Source organism: Delphinus delphis, chromosome 17 (genome assembly GCF_949987515.2).
Source record: "Delphinus delphis chromosome 17, mDelDel1.2, whole genome shotgun sequence".
Classification (NCBI taxonomy): Eukaryota; Metazoa; Chordata; class Mammalia; order Artiodactyla; family Delphinidae; genus Delphinus; species Delphinus delphis.
Window position 1 is genome coordinate 43,092,430 of NC_082699.1, and position 22,824 is coordinate 43,115,253.

Genomic DNA, 22,824 nt, shown 5'->3' on the forward strand with positions numbered 1-22,824 from the left:
AAAGGGTTACAATAATAAGGGGTGGGAAAAGCAGAATAAACATGTCTTTTAAAAGGAACATGAATGCTTTTTTAAAGTCCTCTTTTTGCCTTCTTTTTCCTAGTACCACCTGCCCCGGCCAATAAATGTTTACTCCATTATATTAAAACTGCATTTAGATATCTAATTTTACAGAACTCCTCAAATGTTTCAGCATTCATTAGTTTTTATGACATACATGATACAATCAACACACGATGGTGACCAAAACCCCTTGCTAAAAATCAATGGTTTAGAGAAACTGGAGGAGTTAAGTAGCAATTTCTGAAATACCTAAATCTCAAAAGTAATACTTAAGCTTACATGCAAGGCTTTATCTGAACATCCATCAAGCTTCAGACTCCAACTGCTTTACAATCAAAATTTCTCTCCCTCTTACTCCTTCTTTCTTGGGAAAAACAATACATACATTTAATGGGGCCCTTAGGTATTCAACATGAGGAAAACACTGGAAAAAACAACAGAGCAACTCAGTAACTCCCTTCCACCCCTCACCACTCTATCTCATCCCACCCAAAAACAGGAAGGTTGAGGATATAAAATAGTCAAGGTTTTAAACAATAAAAAATTTATGGGACTCTTCTAGAAAAACAAAAATCTGCTCAACACAAAGTACATACATTAGAAAACATAACTAGAATATTTTAGCCATTATTATATACCAAAGGGCAGAGAAGGGTTTTCTTTCATGAAATCTGGATTGCAGATGTCTGGCAAAAAAAAAAAAAAATTAATAATCTATCACAAAGTCCGACAACTAGTGATTCAAAATGAAAGCTTTCACTACTTACACCATATGTAAATATACATATACACAAGCTGCTTATAATCCCTTGATCTGAAGAGAAAGAGAACTGATACTCTACTGTGAAAATGGTCAGTGGGCAGACATTTTAAAATCCTTTCCCACATGAAAAGATTCCTGAAAAAGAGATCAGAAGACAACAGAAAAGCACTCAATATATGTGGAGTTATAAAGCCCGTATGAACTAGTATCTATTACACAAAGAGGGAACATGCAACAAGGTGATTAGGAAAGTCAAACATGAATTAGTCCAATAACACAGAGGCAAATATAAACCCTAAAAAGCACTTTATGGAATAGAAATCCACACATATCAAAAAGATGTCTATTATTAACGATTAAATAATATCAAACTTTGAAGCTCCAAATAAATCTTAAATCAGTAAGAAACTGGTATGCCTTCACTAAGGGAAAAAAATACCTGTCTGAAGTAGTACATAATTAACATCAAGGCAGAATATATATTTTTAAAATACAACAAATCAAACATTTACCAAAAAGACTATTATGTACAAGGCATTAATTCTAAGGGCACTAAAATAAAATATCTTAGTATATTCTGAATAGCACTGCCTGATTCTATTAAAGAAACTCTCACTGTACCTAAAAATGTAAGCTCTATCTCACAGAGCTTACATACCTCCCTCATTAACAATGATAATTCAGGGTACCAATGGTGACTGTTAGGATTCTGTCCTTGGTTCCATAGTCCTCTGTATTATTCCACCCAAACACATTATCTGATAATGTACACAATGCAAAGACACTCCCATCTATGTAAGTGAGAAGATAGGACGATGATGACGATAACAATGCAAATACATATAGGGCTTCTTTTGTACCAGGTGCTGTTCCTAGCACTTTACATATGTACAATCTTCAGAACAACTCGATGAAGTAGGGTAGTCTTCTTATCCCATTTAGCAAATGAAGAAAACGAGTCACAGAAAAGTTAAGAAACTTGCCCAAGTTCACACAACTAGTATGTAGCAGAGCCAGAATTCAAGACATTCTGGGCTCCAGACTCTATGCTTTTAACTTCTACAGTTCAATTCTAGCAGTCAGCTATAATTTCAACCCTTTCTTTCCCTCTAATCTACTTTACCACTCTATGATTCAGTTTCTCATCTGGAAAATGGGTCAATAATTGTTCTTACCTCACATAGTTGTTCAGTCCTTACACGAGGATTAAATGCAATAATCTATATAATGTGCTTGGCACATACCAGTACTACAGTAATAGCTATTACAATATCTATCAAACGTCTGTCACTGGAGTTGAGAATCACTGCTATAAAACTAACAAAAAAAAAAAACTAACAATCGGTAAGAATTTACCAAGAATGGTCTCAATGTGTCCTTCACAGTTCTAAAGTGATACCTGAATAAACCTGACTTTCCCAATTATTTCCATTATAAAATAACAAGTCCACCACAAGCCTTCAGGTAAATAAATATACGTAACTTAGGAACTGCTCTCTTCAGTCTGGAACTTTCTCTCCATTATTTTGTATTCCCTCAATGCCCACTCCCCTGCTCCCCACCCAATCACAGAATATATCAATATTTCATCCTGGGAAAAGCAGACAATAATTTCTCGTATATAACAAAATGGACATTTATTGTGTTTTAAGACACAAACTTTAAGTTAGTATTTTAATGTCGTTTCCACCTGCACAGCTGGGTACCCTGAAAGGTTTCAACCAGAATGCTATTCTCAGAGTCTGCCTTCACCAAAGAGCTACAAAACTATGGAGACTCAAAGAACAGTAGCAATTCTCTAGACCCAGGTCTAGTGCTCATCAACATTTAAGTTTGCTCCTAATTTTCTGTTGTGACAACACTCTGGAACATTTCTCACTAACCAATTGTGCTAGGGTTTCTGTAAGGTACAGACAGAAGAGGAGAATAAGGTACAGATGGAAAAGGAGAATCATTGGATGGATCCTAGGGTGCTTATACATTCAACTTTACAATAGATTATCAAACTGTACTCCTCAAAGTAGCTGTGCTAATTTAAACACCTAAGAGTATAAAAGTATGTATAGGGAGGTAGGTGGGATGGGAAAGAGGAGATATCATTGATTCAGGTTCAAAAACTAACCTGAATTTGTAGTTAATTTGTTTAATTTGTCTTTCCTCCTTCTAAAATACAACTAAACTGATAGAAAAAAATTTTTTAATAAAAGAATCAGGGCTTCCCTGATGGCGCAGTGGCTAAGAATCCGCCTGCCAATGCAGGGGACATGGGTTCGAGCCCTGGTCCGGAAAGATCCCACATGCCGAGGAGCAACTAAGCCCGTGCGCCACAACTACTGAGCCTGCGCTCTAGAGCCTGCGAGCCACAACTACTGAGCCTGTGTGCCACAACTACTGAAGCCCGCACGCCTAGAGACCGTGCTCTGCAACAAGAGAAGCCACTGCAATGAGAAGCCCGCGCGCCGCAACAGAGTAGCCCCCGCTCACCGCAACTAGAGAAAGCCCGTGTGCAGCAACAAAGACCCAATGCAGCCAAAAATAAATAAAAATAAATTAATTTTAAAAATAAAGAATCAGCACAGGAGAGTATAATAAATTTGGAAGTATTTCTATGAAGAGTCACAGGCAAGAGCAGGCAAAGAAGGGGTCTGCAACACAAGGAGTGATTACCAAGTAAACACCAAAGGGGCTCCAAGTTAGAATCATTGTGTAGGGAGGGCAGGAGCGAAAGCGGAATGGAAAAGGTAGGTTAGCTTTCCCATGGAAGCTGAAAAGAAGAAAACAGAACAACACTTGGCTCCTCATCCCTACTCTATACATACAGATTACATGCAGTCTGGCATTTATCCCCAGGCCCCAAAAAAGGCAAGGGAGGGGAATGGCTAACAAACTGAACGAACCGCCTCTGTGGGCACTTGCCCCTAAAGCCAGCTCCCAGCCAGCTCATCCTAACATTACACCTGCCAGGCAAAAAGCATCGTCCCAATGCTTCTGATGAGAGCTAGTCAGCCTTTCTGGTGGTCAGCCTGCCATGGGCAACACCAGGATCAAGCAACTGAAACAATAACCCCGGTGGAAATAAAGATGATTCAGAAAACAGAAAATAATTTTTTCAAAACTTATTTTTCTTAGAGTGATTAGAAAAGATTTTGCATCCACGCCTCAAGCATCAAGATGTTATGAAAAAGGACTAATCAAAAACATAAGAGTTCTTGTAAATTAAAATATAACTGCTGAAATAAAAAGTTCAGTTAGAAGAGTCAGAAAATAAAGTAGAAAAAAACTCACCCCCTACCCCACCGCCAAAAAGGAGACAGAAAATCTAGGAGGGAAAAAAAGAATAAAATTCAGGCGATTTCACCATCCAATGAATACAACAGAGGGGGAAACTATTGAAGAAATGTTTCCAAAGCTGAAGAAGACACAAGTGTTTATTTGAAAGGAACTACTGAGTGCTGAGCATAACTAATAAAAAGGACTCACACTCAGGCACATCCTCGTGAAATATCTTGTTCCTTATGCAACATCAGAAACATGAGAATACAGAAAAAAGCCTAAGAAGTTCTGGGGCAGGGGGAGACCTACAAATAAGTAAGTCTCTGATAGGCATTAGCTATGTATAACATTAGCAATACTGGCTGCTAGAAGAAAATGGAGGGAAGCTATCACATCTCTGAGAGAAACTTACTTTCAATGTAAATTCTACATAGGCTACTATCAACCAGGTATGAAAACAAAATAAAGGCATTTTCAGATATGCAAGGATTCAAATAGTTGACCTCTTAACTCTTACACCTTGAAGAAGATAGTTGAGGAAGAATATGAAACAAGAGTGAAAAACCAAGGAAATAGGAAATATACAAGAAAATGGTGGCACTAACCCAGGAGTCCAGTGAAAAGAAATTCCAAGGATGCAGCTCTACAGCAGACCTAAAAAGCAATGAGTCCACATTAGAACAAGAAATCAGGAAGCTCCAAAGAATGTCTTCTCAAAGAAGAATCACATAAATTCCAGGAAATAGATAAAATGAGTAAGAAGCTAGAAGACATTAGTGAAGTGATAAAGATGGCATATGCTGCTTCTTTCAACATGAAAAAAACAAAGGAAAAACAAAGGAAAAACAAAAAATTATGGTGCTAAGATCATGATCCTAACATAGATCCATCAAACTAATATATGACAATGATTTTGAGCAATTAAGTGTGAGAAAAGTAAATCCATTTAAACCAGATACTGGGAACATTTTCCTTCAGGTGATCTAGGAGTATGACACTGGACTTTTAAAGACGGAAATATAATTTTAGCATATCATCGTTTTCCCTCCCAAGATGTCCTTTGCCCTCTCTTCTCTGAGTCATTCATTCATTCATTCATTCATGCATACAACAAATATTTACCCAGCATCCTGCATGTCAGGCACTGACCAAGGAGCAGAGATAGATCAGTGAACAAAGAAGGCAAAACCATGCTCTTGTGGAGCCTGATTCTAATGACAGATGACTCCTCCTCTTCCAAGATCATGCTAAAGGTTCTCTCTCCTATGAAGCTTTCACTGAACTTCCATGTTAGGCTAAGTGCTTCTCCTTTACTGCCCCTAAAGAACTCTAACTCTTTATAGAATCAAATTTAGCTTTGTACGTATGTATTACCTCAACTAGTCTGCAAACAATGCAACAACAGCAACATTTATTAGAGTTATTTGTACCTCAAATGCATAGCACCAGGCCTAGATCAATAAATGTGTTTTGAACCTTTCTGTTCAACCAAAATGTAAATAAAACTGCCAAGTAAAATGTAAAGCACTGTACAAATGTTACTTATTATTTAACAGATGAGGAAGCTGAAGTCACCAGATTATAAAACTAGTTTGTGGAAGAGCCAAAACTAAAATCCACAGTGCTAGGCTGAATTAAAATAAATGGTCAAATCAGAAAATGGGCCAAAGTGGGAGAGACAAACCTTAGGCGTTTTCTTAGAACATTTCCAAATACACAATAAACGTCTAAGACATGGATTCTATTTCTTCCATATGTCAAGGCACAGCTTAAGAATTATGTAAAGATCATTTTGAAAGCCTGTAATCAAAAATATAATCTATCTTTAAAAAGCTTCAATTTCACAGAGTTGTCTATTTTTACTTTGCAGTATATACTTGAAATGCATAAGTGTTTAGAAGTTAAATGGCATTTAACATAAAATATATTGGTTTTTAAAATATGTCCTCACAAGGAAACCTTCAAGCACACTTTTTATGGCCTTTCTTTGGTATATGTGATCATATCTGTTCAATAACCCACAACATTAATACTGAATAGTAGTAGCCATGCAAATTACAATTTATCTACAAAAATATAACACTGAATAGATGAGTAAGATTGTTTATATTCACAGAATAAGCAGCCAAGGAATTGATCCTGTTTCAGTTCAACAAACATTTATCAAAGGTTGCTAGATGCCAGTAGCTATTCCAGGCACTTGTAATATTTCCAAGATGAATATATAAAAATTTCTGCCCTTGAGTGGCTTATAGTAGGGGAAAGCAACTGCAATTACTCTTCTCCTAAAGACTAAAAGCTAACTAATAATTAAATGTGATTTCCAAGTACAGGATACCACAGTAAGGTTATCTACACATAGGTTTCACCAAGCTCAAAAGATGGTTTTAAATACTGTAAAAAAAAAAAAAAATACATGATACCAGGACATGAGCTGTGTTTGTGGGTTTGATCACAGAAATCAGGCATTTAACTCACATATACTTACTTATAGATCCTTCAATACTTATAAACTGAAAGATTCAATGAATACTAACCAAATAGTGATTTTTACTCTAAATGCAACCAGAAGACTCAGAGAAACTTTTATCACCCACTGGAATATAGGAGGGTTTCACCTTCATCCTAACCCTAGTACTACTACCATTAATTACCACAATTACCATTCATTATCAGCTCAACTGCCAACAATCCAATCCCAACCCTTTGCTACTCAGGCTCAGTTCCAATCACTGGGAGTTCTAGTTAACCCCCAAACTTAACTCTATGTCTTTCTCTTTTCCTAGGCGTTTCCCAAAGGAAAAGCATAGGTCAGGGCATAAAACCGCTGAAAGAGATATTTTGAAATTCCTTAATATCTATGCTGACAATCAGATAACTGGCTTCTTGACTTTTAAAATGAAATGTGAAGTACTCATAAAATTATTAGCAAACTGTCAAGCAAACCTGCAAACTGGTAAGAAAAAGACCACCACCACCAACCACCGACAACAACAAAAGGCAAAGGATAAGCACAAAAAGTAAATAAAAGAGCCAGTACACATATGACAAGATGCTCAATCTACCTAGCAGTCAAAGTATGTAAGATAATAATAACAGTAAAAATTAGAATAATAATGGCAGCTAGAATTTATTGTGCTCTTTATGTAAGAGTGAATATGCAATAAAGACTTACCTAATTCATTAATCAACCAATTACCAAATAGATAAGAAACTACCTGGGAAAACAGGGAAAGTTTCAAAGAGGAGGTGATATTTGATCTGGTCCTTCATGGATACAAATTCACTAGGCAAAGACTGGTGGGTAGGGGAAACACTCAAAGGTGGGGGAGCAGTTGAGGCAAAAGCATATACCAAAACACCAAAATACAAATCTTAGTCAGATTTTCTTCCCTGTGCCTTTAATTTTCAAAGAAATACCTGATCAAAAAACAGATAGCAATCGAACTGAAAATCCAGAAGAGTTCATCCATGAGATTTCTTTCAAAGACAAGAATAATTCTACAAAAAGTGTGTTACTTAGGTGGTTTTCCAAGAGTCATTCCTCTTAAAACAAATAAAAAATCTAAAAGAAATTGCCAACTTACAATTCTTTATCCAGCAAATGTATCGTTCAAAAATGAAGTGAGATAACATTTTCATACCAAAAAAAAAAAAAGAGAGATCTTAACACCATCATACCCATATATAAGAAAACACTAAAGAACACTGTTCAGGCAACTGAGAAATGCAGAAAAGAGTAAAGAGCAATAAAAAGTAGAAATATAAACACTGACAATATAAAATAATAATAAGAATGCCTTGTGTTGTTTAAAATGTATACAGAATTGAAAGAAACAACAAAGCATGTAACAAAAGAGCATATAAAGCCAAAAAAAAAAGTTCCCATACTCTTAGAAAAAGACTGATTGTTAGTGACCATGAAAACAATTAACTGCTGGAGTGAGTGTTAATAGATCAAGGACAACTGTTTCACTGGTCACATTTTTGAAAGCTAGCCAATCAGTAACAGCCACGCCTCTGAAATTCAAACAATCAAGATTATCACTCCATTGACCATGCCTATAAAATGATCAAATATTTACAATCTCCAGTGCTTAAAAAAAAAAAGAGGATGATACATATCCCCGTATACTGCCAACCTTCATAACAATGGTACTCTTTTTAAATAATACATAAATGAAGGAAAAGTAGCATAAGTAGCATAGAATATTCTTGAGATTTAACAGGAGCTGTTATCAAGGCAACACCCAGAGATAATACACCCACAGCTCCTGAGCCATCTCGTGCAGCTCTGGGTTCTTCTTGTATCTGGGAATCAGACCCTTCCATGCCTCCCCAAGCCCAAGGGAAACCGTCCGTGAGAATAACAATTAGACCATGCCAACCAAATGTATGATCCCCAAACATGTTAGGTGGATTCTGTCTTCTAAAAAAGAATGCAAATGGGATAAAATATTTCCTTTGATAACTGGTGAAGGAGATTCCTGAGGATAATTATCCCACCCATATCTAGCTTTTAGAACTGCAGTATACCTTCACTGGTTTGTATTTATTAGCAACAAGAAATAAAGTACTTGGATCATATTCTTCCTCTGTACTCAAAATGGTAACATTAGCATTTAAATAAAGAAAACAGATCTTCCATTTCACTCAGTTTTACTTCATATTCCTACTTGGTAATTTTAAATACCAAATACACTGAGTTTAGCCCTGGAACAGTTTTAAAACACTTCTCTAACTGGAGTATAATTATCTTCAATTAAAGCATTGTTCTGCCACTCAGGAGTCATCTGATTTACATAAATGTTAGTTAAGCACCATACAAATTCTAAAATATATAATTGGAATGTCACAAATCACTTAATCCATTTTGTCAAAACAGGGATTATTTTAACTTCTATCTCACTTCCTTTAAAAGAAATCCTATTTACTTTATTTTCTCTAACAGAAAAAAAAAAATTAGTAGGATAAACTTACAACGTACTTCCCCAATCAAACTTTAAAATGATTCTGGTTAACCACGAATTGACTCAAGTAGTTAAGTATTTTTCTGAATGTATTTTACTGAAACATGTCTGACTACATGTAATAAAGACATATAGTAATTGGGATACTGTTTCATGGAATTACAAATTATTTCACTGATTTATTATTCTTAGTCATTCACAGATTTTAAAAAGGTCACTTTGTCCTCATAAATTATGCAAGGAAACTAGGTGCATTGCTAGCCTAAACAATTTTGTAAACAGCTCTTTTACTGAGGGTTAAAAACATAGCCATAAAAAGTTATTATTAAAAAACAAATTTCACAAAGCTGAATTTACCAGGAAAAAAAAATTATAATCTAGCTCTATTACTTTCAAACACCCTGACAATATTTGGGAAAACAAAACAAAAATTGTTTTTCAGTTATTTTTAAGATTCAGAAACATAAAACTTCAACTGTTTACCAATCATAGGTTATAATGCAAAAAACAAGATAAAGAAATACTATGAATATTATGAACTTTAAATAAAATTCTAGCTATAACTTACTGAACTCATGTTAATAAAGAACATGCACACTGATTCCAAATGAAGAAGAGGAGTGCCATGGTAGTTTCTCGGTGACTAACCAAAAATTATCCTAATAAATAAATTAAACCATCATGACTCCCATATTTGCCATATGACAAATGGCAAATTTGTGACTTTGACTGATTCTCACACCTCATACTAGATCCCTTTACACAGAAAAACCTTTTCTTTTCTCACACTAATATTTTTCTTGTAACAAAACACTACCTAGTCAGATTCTAAACTATGAATCTTTACAAATGAGACTAGCAAAACAATTTAAAAATACTTACTGTTTTGTTTCGTAATCTAATTATGTCCGAGACAGAGCCAGCTCCACAGTACTCCATAACAATCCAGAGGTCTGTGTTCTTAAAGTAACTGCCATAGTACTTTACAACATATGGGCTAAAGAAAAATACATAGACAATTAAACTCAGTTAATTCCCAAAGAAAATTATTTCTTAATCCCAATTCAAAATATTTTCAACATTTCATAATGTTCCAATAAGTAAACTTAATGAGTAAACTACTATTGTACATGGAATTGTATCTATGTAGGGTTCACCAACTGTGTATAATTAGGCTTTAATTCACGGATGAAATTTTAACAGGATTACAAACCAGAGGAGGTCCAAATGTTTTGAGTGATTCCCAAGAAAATAAAGCTTTGTTTTGGCAAAGGACATACTCTTTAACATAAGGAACAAATGAAAATATTTTCCTTTAACTAAAGCATTTTAAATATAAATCTTCTAGGGACTTCCCTGGAGGCGCAGTGGTTAAGAATCCCCCTGCCAATGCAGGGGACATGGGTTCGAGCCCTGGTCTGGGAAGATCCCACATGCCGCGGAGCAACTAAGCCCGTGTGCCACAACTACTGAGCCTGCGCTCTACAGCCTGCGAGCCACAATAACTGAGCCCACGTACCACAACTACTGAAGCCCACACGCCTAGAGCCTGTGCTCTGCAACAAGAGAAGCCACTGCAATGAGAAGCCCACGCACTGCAACGAAGAGCAGCCCCCGCTCTCTACAACTAGAGAAAAGCCCGCGCGCAGCAACGAAGACCCAACGCAGCCAAAAATAAATAAATAAATAAACTTATTTAAAAATATATATATATATAAATCTTCTAAAGGATTTTGCATTCAGTCAAATATTAACACTCAACTTTACATTTCAATACTTTATATTTCAATGAGGCCAAAAAAAATTTTTTTTTAATTCTCTTGTATTTTGGCCTTTAAAATCCTAGAGAAAAATAATTATAAGTTTTTTGCTTTAAATTCAGATAATTATAATTATTGACAATTTAAAATACTTCTGAGCTGAGGTTTCATGTGTTTCAGAGCAGAATAAACTATGTTGATAGCCGAGTTGTTTTTAGGAAAACTTAGAATGGGGCAAATGACCATTACAATTGATATTTATTAAGGGTATGCTATATATAGTGATGTGTAAAGTATCTTGCTCAACTCAAAAAGACAGAATATCCACATTCACAGAATACATAAAAAGATGAAAAATACAAGGAAGCATAAAGTAGTACACAGCTTAAATACTACAAGAGCTCATAGGTAGAAGTGACCATGGCAGAGTCAACCTAGAGAACTTCGCAGAATCGGTGGAATTTGAATTATGGAAAAAAGGTTAGAACTTCAAGATATGGGTGTAGAAGAGAGATAAGAAGATTTGGAAAAGAGAAAGACCATGAGCAAAGGCAAGGGAAAAACCAAGAATGGCATGTTTATCATGAAAAGTGCCATCAGTGTAAGATAAATAAGACATAGGAATCAAACAAGCAAAAAAGAACAATGAAAAATGGAAAGTACTATAAAAGACCACATAAAGAGACTACCAAAAGAAGTGATTAAGAGAGGACGGTTGGGGAAAGACTTCTCAGTAAAGCCTTTGCAATCTTAACTAAGTCTTGAAGGCAAGGGTAGAGCAGATTGGTTAGAGCTTAAGGGCTTAAACTAAAACAGGTAGCTACAGGGCTAGAATTCAATCCTGTTTTATCCCTACTGCTCCTCTTGCACAGACTTGCTTCAGTCTCCTTGTCATAGTTTTCTCCCCCATTCTAATCTATGCTCCATATAGCTGACAAGTAACTTTCCTTTAAAACAAAAGTAAAGTAGGCTAATCATATTGCTCTCCTGATTAAAAAAAAGAAAAAGAAGCTCCAATGGCTCTCCACTACCAAAGGAAAAAAAGACAGAACTGCTTCATATCACATACATGACTTTTCAAAGTCTACCTCTCTACCCACATCTCTCGTTACTCCCCATCTCACACCTTATATTTGCAGACAACACTCAACTTTGCTAGGTGTTGGGAATGGGAAGTATTATTAAGAGTTCATAAATATTCACTAAACCATTTAAAAGTGTTTGTTTACAAATGAATCTCATCTATAGAGCCAAAACTTCAACTTACGGGAAACATAAAAAAGCTTTCTTTACATACACTTCTTTGGGTTATGAGTGCCTGTGTAGAAACCTTTATAGGAAGTACTGCTCTTACACCTGGCTGTGCATCAGAATCACCTGTGGCCCAGACCACACACCTTGGACTTTCTAACTCAGCAGATGTTTTAAAACCTTTATAGGTGACTTTGATATACACCCACAGCTAAGATTAGCTCCAGAAGACAGATGACATATCCTTCAGGAAACTTCTTTAAATATTAATTTTCTTATTCAAAATTTTCAAAGGTGTTAAATTAGCAATGAGTTGAAGGTTATGTTCACTGAAAAGCACATAGAAAACGTATTTTACCTTACAATCTACACTAAGTAATCAACAATTCTAAGGGTAGGACTGGCAGCTCCTATGAAAATTAGAGATTCTAACCTGGGCAGCTACATAAAAGGGCAGCTCTAGCTCTCTTTAGGGGGTGAGTCAAGGCAACACCTTTGGGGAAAGGTAAAATTCTCTTCAAAAAATATTTTGTGGCCCATTCTAATACACAATCAAGCAAAGGTATCAAAGTCCAACAATTCTATATCATTAAAAATGGCCTCAATAATTTTAACCTAGAAAAATATTTAAGCAGATAGACCTAAACAGCCATCTTAAGGACACACACCCAAATACAGTTTCTATCAATCACTCAACATTCATTCACTGACCCGCTACTCAAGCCAAGCATTAGACCAGACAAACCAGACAGACACAATTCTGACTCTCCTCTAGCACATACCAGCAAGAGATACACAGGTATTAGAGAAGTAAATCCACAAGTAAATATAGTTAATAACTGTGGTAAGAAAAGAAGGAGGAGTGCTATGAGATAAACCGGCTGAGACTTTATTTTGCATTCATCATTTCTGCAAATAAAATTGTTCCTAGCTCATATGGAAGAATGGAATAGCACACATATTCCATCGTAGCCCCTGACTTGGGAAGCACTGGCGTATATGAAAAAACTTGGAATGTAGACATGGGTGAGCTTTAACAACAAAATATCCCCCCTCCGTTGGTGGCTGTGGATTACAAATGACATTTGGAAAAGAAAGAAATGCTTAAACCCCAAAGTTTATACGTAATATGGCCTACTACTGGTCATCCTCTGATATCTTCTGCATCAATACTTTAAAGCACTTATAACATCTTATAATTGCTTTGTCATTGACTTTTATCTGCCTCCCCTAGAAGAAAAGAAGCTCCATGAGGATAGGTGCCAATCTGCCTTGCTCTCCATTTTATCCTCAGTACCTCCCTTCTTGTATGCACAAACAAAAGGAATGAATAAGTAAACAAATTAACAGTCACAGAAAAATTCACAAAAGGGACCTAATTCAGGCCTCCCCAAAGGAATAACATTTAAACTAGAGTCAAAGGTTGGCTAGAAGTTAACCAGTTATAAAGAGCATTCAGGTACCAAGAACTGTCTGTACAAAGGCCCTGAGGAGAGAAAAAGAGCAAATCATTTTCAAGGGATCAGTATGCCTAGAATAAAGTGAGTGAAAAATGAGGTAGAACACAATGTAGCTGCAGATGGAGGCAGGAGCTGATAACGAAGGGCCTCAAAAACAAGGTAAGGAGATTGGGCTTCAACAGATATTCAAGAGAAGAATTTTAAGCAGAGGAATGACATGATCTAATTTATACTTTCAAGATTCCTCTGGCTACTGCTTCAAAGCTGGATTGTAGGAAAGCAAATATGGACACGGGTAGACCAGTTAGAAGGTTCTGTTGGTCTGTGTATGCAAGAGATTATATTAAGTGTATCTTTTTATTTTCTGTATTTGTGCTGCTTTGACATCTGGGACCTACTGACAAAGTCTCCACTGTTCCTCTCTCAGGGTTAGCTAATTCCTAGAGATAGCATCTGTGAGCGTACCTTTCACATGCAAACAAGCCAATCGGGAGTTTCATACTCTCAACTACCTCCAGGGCCACCATTTCCCAGCCTTAATCACCCCAGGGCCGTATACCAGACAACCAAGGACAGCCCCAGATCACAAAGAAATTATTTAATCTAGCCAATCCTAAACCTGTTTACTCAATTTCACCCATTCCTTCCCACAGAAACCACAATAATGGCTCTTGCCCACATTTCCCCCTCTCCCTCTGCCTCCTAACTGACCCTGGTGCTTCCCTGTATGGGTCCCCCTCTCTCACCCGCACCCTTCTCAGATCTGGAAGTATAACAAGCTATCTCCTGATATGCTGGTCTCATCATACCTGAATAATAATAAAACCTACATTTTAAAAAGCAGATCATGGCTTGGAGTAGAAAACAAATTCAAGAGATATTTCAAGGTACACTCAACACAATTTGATTATGATATAAACTGACAAGTTAGAAGACAGTAAAAGCAAGTCTTCTACTGTGTTTTATCCACTGTGTCTCCCTTCAACTGCACACTGAATATAAATTTAAGACTGGCAAATTAAAGATTACAATCTAATGCCAACACTTTGAAAAATTACAAACACAGAAACAAATAAGCAGGGAGTTCAAGACCTGGGACTTCTAAGCCAGTCTGTTTCCACTGACACAGACGTTGTTCATTCATAGTTCATTCCTGTATCATATAAAAGTAATCAACAAACATTCACTGAACAACATATATAGCCTAGTGGCAGATGCTAGGGAGAAAAATTCGTAGACTTTAGCGACAAAGAATAAAAGGCAGTCCAGACAATGGGGAACCCATGAAGGAGTTTATGCAAGAAAATAATACAATTAAATAGCCTTTAAAGGGGATTATCCACTGCAGGATTGTGAGGGGCCAAAAGGTGATAGTGTTCATACTAGCGGGCAAGTTAGCTAACCGTACAATTATTTAGATACACTAACATCTATTTTTTTAACCACACATTGATTATTAAAGGCTGGAGAGGAAGCAGGGAGAGCTTGCTTCGAAACACTAGCTCAGTGTTACTTTTAATTTTAAGCAACACAAAGTTTTAGTTCAGCCATAAGGCCTAGGAATCTTGACTAAGCCACCATATGGACTTACAGGACATATGAGAATCCAGCAATTCTATGTATTCTTGGCACAGTTAAATAGTTAAATATGACTCTGAAAATTCCAGTGGGTGGAGGGACATGGAAGACGCAAGTCAAATTACAGCATACACCAGGAAGCAAAAGTGAAACATGATGCCTCAATAACTGGGGCAAAACTCATGAGGCACAGTCTACTCCCTTCCCCTGTGCCATTCCCCTACCTTTCATTCTCCTGTCCCATTCATTCCCTTTCCCCTATTTAACACCTTCAGCCCAATAAAACTACATAGCATGTTCCTCTCTTTTTTCTTTTTTTTCTTTTTTGGCTTCCTCTCATCTCATGCCTAATGTATCATACCCTTGCCATTCCTCTGTCTCCATTTCATATCCCCTCTAAACCCTTATTCTAACGGTCTTCCTCTAGTATCACAACTCAAAATAGTAGTATAAAAAGAGAAGTGAGGAAAAAACAGAGAAACCAGAGGGAAAAAAATAGAAAGAGCACTACAAACTTCCTTATGTATTTGTACCTTATATAGACACTACTGTGGTACAAGTTATTTGGACTGAATCATTGTTTAAGCTTCTTATAGAGATTCAAATGTTAATTTTTCCTGTCTAAAAGTTAATTAACATTTTTATGTTAACTTGAATTTCATCTTAATTGAAGAAAATCGTGTATTGCTAAAGGTATCTTTTAATAGACTTTGATTTTTTATGGCAGGTTTAGGTTCACAGCAAAACTGAGTGAAAGGTACAGAGCTTTCTCATATGCCCCCTGCGCCTACACGTGCACAGCCTGTCCGTGATCCACATCCCCACCAGACTGGGATGTTTGTTACAAGTGATGGATCTACACTGACACAACACTGTCACCCAATCCATACTCTACATTAGGATCCACTCTTGGTGTTGTACATTCTTTGGGTTTCAACTGTAGACACCATTACAGTATCATACAGAGTAATTTCACTGCTCTACCTATTCATCCCCCCCCACCTTCCTAACCCCAGGCAACCACTGATCTTTTTATTGTCTCTAACGTTTTGCCTTTTCCAGGATGTCATATGGTTGAAATCATACAGTATATGTAGCCTTTCCAGATCGTCCTCTTTCACTAGTAATATCCGTTTAAGTTCCCTCTATGTATTTTCATAGCTTGATAGCTCATTTCTTTTTAGTGCTGAATAATATTCCATTGTCTAGATGTACCACAGTTTATGCATCCACCTACTGAAGGACATCTTGGCTGGCTCTAAGGTTTTGGTAATTATGAATAAAACTGATATAAACATCTATGTGCAGGTATTTGTGTGGACATAAGTTTTTAACTCCTTTGGGTAAATATCAAGGAGCCAGATTGCTGGATCATATGGTTAAAAGTATGTTTAGTTTTGGAAAAAAACTGTCAAAAACTGACTTCTCCACTGGCAATATTATTATGCATTCCCACCAGCAATGAATCGAAGTTCCTGTTGCTCCACATCCTCACCAGCATTTGGTGTTATCAGTGTTCCAGATTTTGGGCATTCTAATAGGTGTGTAGTGGTATCTCATTGTTTTAATTTGCATTTCTCTGATGACAGATGATGTGAAGCATCTTTTCATATGCTTATTTGCCATCTGTATATCTTCTCTCGTGAGGTATCTGTTAAGGTTTTTGGCCCATTTTTTAATTGGGTTATTTGTATTCTTGTTGAGTTTTTTAAATTCTTTGTATATTTTGGATAACACTCCTTTATCAGATAAGTCTTTTGCAAATATTTTCTAAGGTGTATTTTTTAATGTTGCCATTATAAGCATGTGATAATTAAAATACTAAAGAAATGGTTATTTTTCATTACATACGTTTCATTAACATCCTTCTACCATCTTAATAGTGTTCTAAACTTAATAGGGGTAGTACAGTGTTTTCACAAAGGCAACGTAAATATTCTCCTATGAAAACTGAATTGTTTCCAATATAATTCTAAATCACAGCAATTTATTTCTTGGCCCACCCAAAAACAAATACATAGAGATGAACTGATAAAAACTGCCAAAGTTAATCACAAATCCTTCAGTTTGGTGAGTTTCAATTTTATTTACTTATTTTTTTCATCAGAAACAGTGTTCAAATGGAATCTCACCCAGAAACATCAGCAAACAGAACACATGGGACAGGAGCTGCTCTGGCAGAAAGAAGCCTCTGAGCAAACAAGCTAGAAATGCGCTATTCCTACCACATGGACCGCCTCTCCTCTTTGCCTAGTAAATCTAAGTCATCCTTTAGAACTCAGCTTGGGTATAATCTCCCTGAGGAAGCTTTCCCTGAATCCCCAATAGTGAGGCATTACATACGTCTTGCAACCCATACAGTTCCCCATATTTACCCCATCAGAGGTCTTATCACACTATACTGAAACAGCCTGTCCATTCATCTGTCTTGCCCATCTGACTGAAAGTCCTTCCGAAGTCTGGCTCATTCATTGTTATATCTCTTACGCGCAACACGTAAGGGCTACCAGCAGGAGTAGGTACTCAATGTATTAATTGAATAAATTGATTTACATAATATATATATTTAATTTATATTATATACATATATAAATAAAATAAATTAGGTGAATAATTGTGTGCCCTGATGCATGCATTAACAAAACATTTCTCTTGGTTTAGATATGAGAAATTCCTTCTCTAGAGTGTCAGTACTAGGAATGTAGAAGCTGTGTCAGTTGTAGTTCCCTTATATCCACATGACCTGGCACATAGTATTCAAAAGTAATGCTGACCAGCTCTTGCCTCCATCTCTAGCACTGCCTTGAGAATGAGTACTTTATTTTGAACTGTTGGAATCATTGTATAGACATTGCTTTCTTCAGCACTGGCCCTGGAGTCAGCAAATGTGGGCCCTCACAGTATCCTAGTCATTAACTAGCTATGATCTAGGACAATTCATGTAAAATCTCTACGTCTCATTTTCTGTACCCATAAAATAGTTCTTAATTATGCTTTAGCACCAGAAGTCTTTTCTCAAATAAAATTTTAGAATGAGCTCCAACATAGAAAAAAAGATAAAAGCAAGGGCTAAGTTTCTCACTCTGCTCAATTCTTCACTGTTTGAGGAAAATACCCCTAGAAGCACCTCCTTAGAGCAGAGTACATTTGAAAAACTCTAAACTAAAGTACACCTACAGTTGGGACTTCCCTGGTGGTCCAGTGGTTAACACTCCATGCGTCCACTGCAGGGGGCACGGGTTCGGTCCCTGGTCAGGGAAGATCCCACATGCCACAGGGTGAGGCCAAAAAATAAAAAATTAATTAAAAAATTTAAAAAAAATAAAGTACATCTACAGAAGTCTAGTCTACAACCAATATTCTATGATTTAAACATTCAACAAATACTTACTGAATGCCTACTCTGTGCCAAGCATTGTACTAGACACAGAAGATTCAACAATAAACAATGCAGATGGGTTCCCTCAAATATTTACGCCAAAATGCAGTATTGAACACATTTAGTACTCACTAAAATGAACAAAAAAATTAAAACACCCTCTCGTCTCTTTTTAGAGTGTAGAAAGCAAGACAATTTGCCAATTGCCCAAATAGCTGCATAGACTTAAGAAAATATATCAATTGCAGAAATACAAATTTCATTTTCTCTAACCAAAATTCCACTGTTTTATGTCGGAATTTTTCAATTTGTACTGTTTTCTTCCAAATCATTTTTATGCCAGTTCTCATTAACACATCTGCATTGACACAAGTAAGTAGTGGCTAAAAATGTAATGCTTGTTCCTGCCATTTCCCAGTTTTTCACTTACCTTATCTTTTAGTACTTTTAGGATCTTTTAACCAACCAATTTTGTTTTTTGATCCTTCACTATTTCCTGAGTTCAGTATGAATATAAAAGTGAAATCTAGAAGACAGGTTCCATTTTTTTTATCAATATTTGTTTTACCATTTCATTCAACAAATATTTGAGAAGCACTTACTATGTACAAGGCATTCTGCTACAAAGTGGTACAAAATTTCTAGAATTTATTCACGTTTTCTACCCCTTTAATTCACTACTTTTCTTTCCCCTTAGTAGTTTCAAGTACATAACAAGAACAACGATCAGATTTCCCTAGGGTCCCCTCAACCGACAATGCTCTTTCACATACTCCTTATCCATACCTTATTTATTCACATTCGTTTAACAAAAAGTACAGTGCTAGGCATTGTGATGTATGCTAAGAAATATGATTCCTTCTCTCAAGGAGTGAAGAAAGGATAAAGATAGTGAAGACATTTCAGAAAGAGACTCTACAAGAATTAGTGTCATCAGAGGTATCAGAAAAAGAAACAGATGAATTCTCAGTTTTGTTGTTGAAAGACTAAGTACATGATGATGCTATTAACAAAACAGGAATTTGAAAGGCTTATCTGCAACGATTAAAAATTTGGTTTTAGAATGTTAAATGTAAAGTTGCTTCTGGATATTCCAGTTGAGTCATCCAGGCAGGAATTAGTAATACCTGTCAATATATGAGCAGACACTATGTTGCAGGATCCAAGGGCACTTAGTAAGTCATAATCCCAAACTCAAAGAATTAAAGAGTCAGGTGACAAAGAATACAAATAAACAGGTGCTTAAAAGAGAAACTCAGGTAAGAGAGAAGCCTGGAAGCATAAGCACTGGCCAGATCATGAAGGCCCTTGAATGCCATCCTTAGGAGACAGGATCTAGCTAAGCAATGGGGAGCCACTTAAGGGTTTTAAACAGAGAATGGCTTGATTAGGTTTGTATTTTAGAAAGAACACTCTAGCTTCAGGGAAAAAGTGGGTTGGAGTAGGCAAAAATGAAAGACAAAGTGAACACACAGGAAGCTGTTGCAGAAATCTGAGGAAGAACTGATGGGTACCAAGATGCACAAAGGTTAGGAGATGTATAATGGGTAGTATCTGAGACACCGTGCCCTTCCTAGAACACACTCAATTAAAACCTCTAAAGCACAACATTAGTACCTGAACTATTTTTAACCATTATAATAAAATAATAATAGCAACATGCAAATATTAAGCACCTGAAGAGCCCAGCACTACACTATGCTCAATCTTTCCTTATCTACATCAAACTATGGGAACCACATTCTTATCAAGTTACCAAATTAATAGAGGTCTGGAAAAACTCTGCAATTATATATTTTGACCTGGGAGCTGAGGAATGTATTATTTCTTCTATAACCACTTGAATTTCCAGTTATATAGCCTTCATGGAAAATATGTAATATAATCTAAATATACAGCACCACAATAAAGAAGAGCAAAACTGAACAGACCCAAGCAACAAAGTTCCTCGAGGACAATTCAGTCGCTTCATTAGCCAAAGAGCTTACAGTATATGTATCTTACATACCGTTGGAAAAGGAAGTTTTCCATAGATCTCTTACTAATAGGGCCCTGATTTGATTAGGGATGACAATGTGTCCAGACTCCCCTACGTTCGCCAGCTCTAAGTCACTGTGTGACTCAATTCTGATGAATAAAATATAAACTGAGGGTTTCTGGGAAAGCCCTTTCCCACTTCTTCTCTTCTTCCTCCTGTCTGGAATGTAGACAAAATGCTGGAGCTGGAGCAGCTCTCTTGCAACCATGAGATAATAAGCATGAGAACAAAGACCACATGCTAAGGATGGCACAGTGTAAGAAAAAGCCTATCACAGTTGTTACTTCGTTGCTGCTACATTAAGCCTATCTCTAGACCTTTTATAAAGGGAGAATAATAAATCCCTCTTTGATTAAATAACTACAGGCCTAACACAGTCCTAATTTATACACTCTGCATCCCTTATAAAGGCCAGGCTACTTACTAGGGTATATAAGATACTTCATTATCAGCTCCATTTACCTATCCAAACTCATTTCATATCACTCTGTCTCTTACTTTCCACTGCAGTAATTCTAAACCTTGTCAGAACAGCACATAACAGTGAGCTGTTTTTCACCTTTCTACCTTTAATTCTCTTTACAGTCTCTCATCCCTCTATTTCCTCACCAAATTTACTCTTCCTCTGCATTCCAGACTTCCTGACTCCTGGCTGAGGTAGGTGCCCTGCCTCTTGTTCTCAGATCTCCTCATGTACCAGTCAGTATAATGACTGTGCTGACTACAGCTATTTGCTTAAGTATCTGTCTTCCCAGCTAGATTACCAGCCCCTCAAGAAGAAAAACAATGTCTTAGTTCCCTTGATATTCCTAGATCCTGGCACAGTACCTGGCCCACTAGGGATGCTCAGTAAATGTCTGTTAAATAAATTAGAGTTACATAAGACATGACTGCTTTTAATTAGTAAAAACAATTAAATCAAAAGGATGGTTAAACGACTTTTCCTTAATATCAAAAACTAATTCTCACCCATAAATTTTCCCTGAAAATGAAAAAAGGGCTTGAGTATTTTCTTTCACCACATTTGCTTTATAATATCATTTGTGCTTTAGAGCTGAAAGTCCTAAAGACAACCCTACAAAGCTATTCTCATCTTCCTTGAAACATTAGTCTCCCTTCCGATGGGGAGGCAGAAGAGAAAACTAAACAAATGACCAAAGAACACATTTTATTATACATTATTAGCAAAACTTATCAAAATGAAAGTAAAGAAATAAAATCTCTACATACCTGTCACATTGCTGCATTATGGAAATTTCTTTGATTATTTCCTGAAGATCTGACTCAACAGGTACTTGTTTAATTGCCACAACTTGACCAGATTCCTTATGTATTGCTTTAAACACACTTCCGTAAGACCTAAAAGAAACCAAGACATTTCTTTATTTTTCCCCTTTCAAACATCATAACTATTAGAGAAAAATGGTCTATTATGAGTTTTTACATGTAGTCTTTTCTTTTTTTTTTTTCTTAAATTTTTATTGGACTATAGTTGATTTACAATGTTGTGTTAGTTTCAGGTGTACAGCAAAGTGAATCAGCTATATATATACATACATACACTCTTTTTTAGATTCTTTTCCTATATAGGCCATTACAGAGTACTGAGTAGAGTTCCCCGTGCTATACAGTAGGTCCTTATTAGTTATCTATTTTATATATAGTATCCATGTAGTGTTTTCTAATTTAAAATACTACTTAATGGTGACAAATCAAAGTAAACAAATTAAAAAAGTGAATTATATCTTAGCTTTTTTTTTTTTTTTTTCCTGCGGTACGCGGGCCTCTCACTGTTGTGGCCTCTCCCATTGCGGAGCACAGGCTCCAGGCGCGCAGGCTCAGCGGCCATGGCTCACGGGCCCAGCCGCTCCGCAGCATGTGGGATCTTCCCGGACCGGGGCACGAACCTGTGTCCGCTACATCGGCAGGCGGACTCTCAACCACTGCGCCACCAGGGAAGCCCTATATCTTAGCTTTAATGTTTCAATTATAGACTTAAAATTCACTAAAATCATCAAATTAATAGAAAAAGATTTGCTGATTTTCTTATGAATGAAAGAAATAGACTTACGGTTTGTCAACTCAAACAAATGCAGCGTTAAGAAGATATATAAGTAGAAGTTAAAAGAATGAAATACAGAATAAAAACAGCCAAAGTCTCATGTTAGAAGAAAAGGCTGATCTCATCTTCAACAAAATCATCCCCAAAATATCAAAGTACAATGTCTGTTCAGACTGCTTAAGAGCAACTGAAATCTTCAGCTGGAGACCACACAACACCAAAGTTAG

General features: G+C 36.4%; 1 protein-coding gene across 1 annotated transcript in view; it reads right to left on the minus strand.

The window, feature by feature from the left end:
* Positions 1-22,824, minus strand: part of STK3 (serine/threonine kinase 3) — a 314,477-nt gene that overhangs the window by 230,010 nt on the left and 61,643 nt on the right. Inside the window, exons 3-4 of the mRNA XM_059994967.1 lie at positions 21,766-21,894; positions 9,952-10,066 (exon numbers count right to left, since the gene is read on the minus strand). Coding sequence (XP_059850950.1) covers positions 9,952-10,066; positions 21,766-21,894 — 244 coding nt within the window. The remainder of the gene's footprint in view (positions 1-9,951; positions 10,067-21,765; positions 21,895-22,824) is intronic.